Below are 6,607 nucleotides of genomic sequence, written 5' to 3'. Positions count from 1 at the left end.
AATCCAAAGAATTAATAGGGGTTCCCAAACTGTTTCATATGACTGTAGCTGGTCTCACTAACGTCCTGTAGACCTTTCCTTTCACTCTTGCTGATATCCGTCTGTCACAAATCACTCCTGACACTCTTCTCCACCCATTCCACCCTGCCTGCACTCTCTTTTTCACTTCTCTTCCACAATCCCCATTACTCTGTACAAGTTGCATATATGCAGGATTGAAATAAAACTTCCATGACCCCACTAATACCTGTGCAAGGGCCAACAACTTGTGAATAATTCCGTGGCCAGCATAGGGTCTGCATCGTTCCACCTGGATATGAGGTTAGATTATCAACCACATTCTGCATTCCTGTATCATGGCTTAGGCAATTCCAGGGAGGCTCGAGTGCATGGTCTCTTTTGGCCATAAACCTGTGAGGCTGGAAATGAAATGTCATTTAAAATGTTTAACTCTGATGTCTTTCGTAATGTTTTTTCCTCATTGGGATACTATTAAAGTATATGACTTAGTATCCTACCAATGGACCTGCATTCAGAAAAATAAGAAATCCTTGCTTTTTTATCCCGTTAAGTGACAAATGCACACTATTAACTGAAAAAGGGTATTGTAGTTAAGTAGCTATATGAGAGAATAGAGCTTCATTTAGTTTTAGGATTAAAAATGAAGCATTTTTTCAGTAAAGAAACTGATCCAGCTCTGTGCTCAAGTGTGTTTTTATTCCAGAACGAATGACATTTACAGCAAGACACCTGCATGGAGGATACTGCTGTGCTGCAGCTGCCTCCTGTTTACTGAAAAGGTCTAAAGCTGAAGTAAACGAGCTAATAAAAGGGAGACGTTAATAACTATAAATATAAGCCACTTAAAATTTAAATGTGTACATTCAAAAGAGTATATGTAATAGCACAATATGCATTACTACAATGTGGCAGGGTAATAAAGGTACATATTCAATGTAGGCTGAATTACTTAATTTCCCTTTAAGTAGCATCACATTCCTCGCATCTCTTGAGTCTGGAGTTTGTCGTTATTTAAAAAGAAAAAAAAACATCAAGAGCTTGTTAACACACTATACGATAATTCACTTGATAATTTACCTTTTATTGGGAATGAAGAGTATCAGCAAGGACACCGCATTCACAATATAAAAATTATGATCTAAGAATACCGAATATGTTTAATTGTTACACAACCGCACTGGTACGCCATTGTGTTTCCAGCTCGGCAAAAGCACTGCATCAGTAACACAGGACAGTTAGATCCAAAATGGCGCCTGTTCGCTGAGGTAAAACAGTTTCTCGCCTTCGAGCGTTACACTACACATCGGCTGACATCTTCGCCGAAATATAATTGGGCGGAATTCCCCAAGAGGAATCAGAGTCTATTCTTTCATTGGGTAACGTACAAGCCAATCAATGGACACACCTTCTGGCGGCAAATCTTGCGGAGCCTTGAAATAAACTATGCGGAAATGTCAAGAATCGCTCGATTGTCATTGGCCACATTAGCCTTCAATTGACTTTCGCCGAAATTCTTATTGGCTGAAATGATTTGTGGCGCTGCCCCGTGACTATAAAAAAGCTGCCATTGCCGGTACACGTTTTGTTCGGAACCAACCGCATAGGGGTTTGGACCAAGATATTTCTGGCTCCAAGCTTTGATTCCCCCTTCATTAGATTCAGGGTCACTTAGTTAGTTTAATCATGGCAAGACAACGCGTTTTTTTCGATTTAGAAGCAGATGGAACGCCACTGGGAAGGGTTATCATGGAGGTATGTTTTATATCTTCTGCAAAATAAAACCAATTTGATTTTCAGCACTTGCACTGTGTAAGATCTCTCGTTTTGAATTTTGCAGTTTCTGAAGTATGATTTACGTATGTGTGTAGTCGGCTAAAGTGTTGGCTTTGCCGCATTTCCGGTCCCAAGTGTGTAGTGAGCTCTCTGAATTGTAAGCTTTTCCTGTAGATGTATTTGTCAAGTTCAATACGGTAGTGATATTTGATCCATTGCGTCGTGTTTTATTGATTTTTGTGATTAACCAGTAAACAGATTGTTCGATGCTCATTGCTGTGTATGCTTTAGTGGTTGAGGAAATTGTGTCCTATCTAAGGGCTAGTTTTTCCCGTTTCCTTTTTTTTGTGTGTAGGAAGACACGGCGCCATTTCATTGTGGTGCAGCGAATGCAGTTGAGGGGCCATTTTGGGGTGAAGGTGGAGCATTGATTTAACGTGATTAATGCCGCTTTATTCTATGCAATAGAGCAGCGATAGCTGCCGTGTAGTGCGTATTGGCACAAGTGATCTATTCTCCCCAGAGACTACGACTAGAACACGAAGGATGGCCGAGATGCTAACTGGCTCCCAAGTCAGGGTGGGTCTCTGTCTTTGTTCTTGGCTGCGATAGCTTCTAGGAAAGCGCCATTCACGGTTTTGCACACACTCCGCGATTCTAAATTTGTAAATATTACAACGCTGCGTTATTTAAAAGTAGTTTGCCAAGTCGGCGGCCTATCATAAATTATGGATATACGCTTTCTTTTTTAGGTTTTTTCCTCTGCAAGCACTGCGCATATTCGAAACTCGAGAAAAGCGGCCCACAAATGCAGCACTCGCGCGTCATACTTCCTATTTGCGCACGCCCAGTGCGCGGCTCCGATGTGACATGGGTCGCGCGCATTCTCCACGTGCTTACAGAAGCGCGCACTATTACTAAGGGTGTGGGCCGAGTTGGATTACGCCTACTGTTGCTGTTTAGAAGTAGTAGATCCTGGCTAGTACCGTACCATTTTATAAGCCCCTCTATTCCTGAGCATTGTGGTCATGAATTAGTTTAAGCAATTTTCAGAGTTCAGTTTGATATTCTGATGTCTTTACTCATTTTCAAACTTTGAATTGCTGATGGTCTATGGGTTCTCAAGGTGAAAAAGCACACTTACTGATTCTTATGTCCTGCAATGCAGATAGGTTAATCGATATAAGCCAGTGTTTGTTGTGTTAAAGGGTTCTTGCATTATGATATGTAGTAACACTTACAGTTGAATGTAACTTTTTTTTTTTTTTTTTTTTTTTTTTTTTTAACATAACTGGTCATGCACAAATGGTTGGTCAGTGGTTTTCCTTGCCCTTGTATAGAACTTTTTGGGCTTGTTGAAAATCTCATTGAAGTGTTTAAAACCTACTTTGAGCAAATTAACTTAAAACATTTGTCAAGATTGGACTGAACTGGTTTTAACAATTCAGTGTAGCATTTTTTCCAGTTTGGAGATGTCTTTTTCCAAGGTGTCTTACAACATTTGATACAATTGGAATTTTTTTTTTTCCCTCAAATTAAAAAAAAAATACTAGAAGTTACTTGCTCATGGTCAGTGTGCCAGTTGTGGTTTTTGAACTTGCATCCTCGGGTTGAATTCCAAAGCCTTATCCACCATGTTGGTAGTGCATGTTGCATTCTAACATGCAGTTTATGGTTACCCAAATTCAGGTTGATCTAGTATATAGAATATAGTAATTCATGTTAGTATCTTGTGATATATTGAAATGATTCCAAAATATTACTGTATAGTTTACTTACTGTTTCTGTTTCTTATAGCTCAGAGGTGATGTTGTTCCAAAGACTGCAGGTAAGACATTCTTGCTTTGCAAGCCTTTTTTGCAGGTGGAGTTTGTATAAGTTGTGCCATAAAGCACTTATGTCCAAGTTGTCAGGGAGATCTGTGTGGATATGGAGTGTTATTCCAAACGGTTTTATAATTGACATCAGTGAGTGTTATGGTGCCAAAATTCTTCGTCAAAACATAATTAAAACTTGATCAACATTTAACATTTGGCTACCCTTGAAAGGGATATTTGTCTCAAGATCTTATTTTGGGGGGGGGGGGGCGTCACTTGAGTAACTGTTCCCCAGTAGTGTGTGCTCATTTGTCTGCATTGCACTTTGTTTGTGTGTGTGTGCAACATCCAGAGTTAGTCACAGCTTTAAAAGTGTAAATGTGTTAATCTGCTACCTCAGTTTAATTGAAAAACTTATTAAATTGGTTAAAGTTTAAGCAAGGGGGGGGTCCTTTTGATCTCTTAAAAACCACTGCCTTAAGCCGTTACACTAGGGGTGCACTCACTGAAAACAGCAATGTTTTTTTAATATGCTTCCCTTCAGTGACGGAAAGATTAGTGATAGTGCTGAAGGCTTGTGGGATGGGGGCTGGGGTGTTGTAGGAGTTTCTTGGTAGTTTTGCCAGCCAACTTACATTATTTGGCAGTGAACATTTGGCTGCCTTCCAAAATGACACACCCATACTTAAGTATTCATAATATGCCTTATGCTCAGTGTTTGTAGTGCAAAGCATATTGCAGTCCCCATATGTAGCTTAGGCCCAGCAGCAGTTCACAAACAGCACTGCTTTATAATCCAAGACCCTTTGTACAAAGTCCGGATAATGTGGTGCCTGACCTAGAAGGTAATGTAGACATTGACTCAGTTTTGGTAGGTCACTTAAAATACTCTGGGGCATCTTATTTCCAAATTTTAGAAATCTTGTGCAGAGCTGAAGTTTTTGTTCCAAATTAAGTGGTTGTTAGAGTAGATTTCTAAAGCCTCTACTTCCACAGATCTAGTTTACTCAAGTTGCTTTTAACTACCTAATAACACTAACTGAAATAATCAGTTCAACAAACATTAACTACCCACAGATTACTGCTTCCTGTGTTTACATCTAGTAGTCTGGTGTTAATCAAGCGGTTTTAAAAATCCCTTTTATAAGATTTGCATATGGAGGTGTTGGATTCTTCAGTGCCCTACTCTTCAGGTATTAGAAAGGATAACTCTACAGTAGAGGCACAACAGCCATTCATGAATTTATTCACTTTAAATGAATACCCTATATATAGGATTTGAAATTGTAAAGCATGGATTTTTTCCTTCTAGCTGCTGCTTTACACATTGCATACTCATTTAGGATTTTTTGATTTGAATATAGCTATATGTAAACATACGATTATCTAACAATCTAACAGATTTTTCTCGCATTTTCATAATGGCTTAAATAAAGCTTAACTGAACTTTAGAACCTGTAAACATGCTACAGATTGCTTGACTTGGGATGGTTGTACTTAATGGAAAATGTAGTTTTTGTGAGGTGAATTTCTATAGATGTCAAGCAGCATTAAGCGCTTTGCCCTTGAATACATGGTTGATCAAGGCTGTTTAAGGATATTTTATAGCAGGGTCAATCTTTCCCATGGCATTCATGTCCTGTCCATTTTGGGCAACTGCAGAGAACTAGTTTTGCAGTGTATACTTTTATCCTGTCCATATTCCTGTTTAAATTGAGGTGCTGTTGATGAGCCATTCTATCACTAGACAAGTAATAGATCTTGTGATGAGGGCAGAAAAGGCAAGGTCTGAGTTGAGAATTTAGAATGACTAGAATACATCTGTGGTATTCTCAAACGGGTCATTATAGCATTTTTCTCTTTCAGAGAACTTCCGTGCTTTGTGCACTGGTGAAAAAGGCTTTGGGTACAAAGGTTCTACATTCCACAGGGTCATTCCAAATTTCATGTGCCAGGTAACCCAATACCCTTACATTATTTTAAAGAATGTGTTAAAGAAATTAAGTGTGTGCTCTTTCTTAGGGTGGGGACTTCACAAACCACAATGGAACTGGGGGCAAGTCTATTTATGGCAACAAGTTTGCTGATGAGAACTTTACCCTGAAGCACGCAGGAGCTGGTATATTATCAATGGCTAACGCAGGGCCAAACACCAATGGCTCGCAGTTTTTCATCTGCACTGCCAAGACTGAGTGGTAAGTTAAGCTGCATGAGCAGGTTGTGGTATAAGGTGTCCCATTACTTGGACCCTGAGCTGCTTTTCAAACAATTTTGCAGTTTCTTACAGGTTTTTTCTCTTGCAGGTTGGATGGAAAGCATGTTGTGTTTGGTTCTGTGGTGGAGGGACTGGAAATCATTACCAAGGTAGAATCATTTGGCAGCCAAAGTGGCAAAACCCGGAAGTTAATCAAAATCCAGGACTGTGGACAGCTCTGAGTTAACCAATCAAGCTTCCTAATGTGATGAATTCCCCCCCCCCCCCCCCCCCCCCATATCCTCTCCTTCCCCAGATACATCTCCTTGGTACCATTGTCCCAAATATTTAGCTGCATTTTGTGACAGTTGAATTTGTTGTTTTTTTCAGTCTGTGTAGACTGCAGGATTGTTTATAAGACAACTTGACAAATTAAAGAAAATGACCAAGTGATTGTGTTGTGTAGTTTTGGGGGGTTAGGGTGGTGGATGTAATGGGTCTAAACATGCATTTCTGACTTTTCTATAATGTGCATGTTCCACTGAATAAGGTAGCCACATTCATTTAACACAAGATGCTTTGGATTACAGCAGGATTTGAAAACTTCATTCTAGAATTTTCCCCACTGCCCTTTGCATCCCACAGCACTTGGTGTTCTCAAAGGGTGTGAAGAGTCAGGGTAGCCTGGAATATCTTTAATTTTGGAAGACTGATGTGGCCCTGGACATTAAACAAGGTGTTCAGTTCTAAACTTTGGTCAGCTTGTAGTTCTAAAATTTACACTGTAGCTTCAGTATCTGTA

The 6,607-nt window shown here is 39.7% G+C and overlaps 1 protein-coding gene across 1 annotated transcript; it reads left to right on the top strand.

Moving 5' to 3' along the window:
- Nucleotides 1-1,593: 1,593 nt before the first annotated feature.
- Nucleotides 1,594-6,258, top strand: LOC114648709 (peptidyl-prolyl cis-trans isomerase-like). Its single transcript, XM_028797895.2, has 5 exons — nt 1,594-1,773; nt 3,592-3,622; nt 5,478-5,566; nt 5,634-5,806; nt 5,915-6,258. The coding sequence occupies exons 1-5, from the start codon at nt 1,705-1,707 to the stop codon at nt 6,045-6,047; spliced, it is 495 nt and encodes a 164-aa protein (XP_028653728.1). The 5' UTR covers nt 1,594-1,704; the 3' UTR covers nt 6,048-6,258.
- The last annotated feature ends 349 nt before the right edge of the window (nt 6,259-6,607 follow it).

The sequence above is a fragment of the Erpetoichthys calabaricus genome, chromosome 1 (genome assembly GCF_900747795.2).
Source record: "Erpetoichthys calabaricus chromosome 1, fErpCal1.3, whole genome shotgun sequence".
Taxonomy (NCBI): domain Eukaryota; kingdom Metazoa; phylum Chordata; class Cladistia; order Polypteriformes; family Polypteridae; genus Erpetoichthys; species Erpetoichthys calabaricus.
Note: the sequence above shows the minus strand (reverse complement) of the source record. Positions and strands in the feature narration are given on the sequence as shown.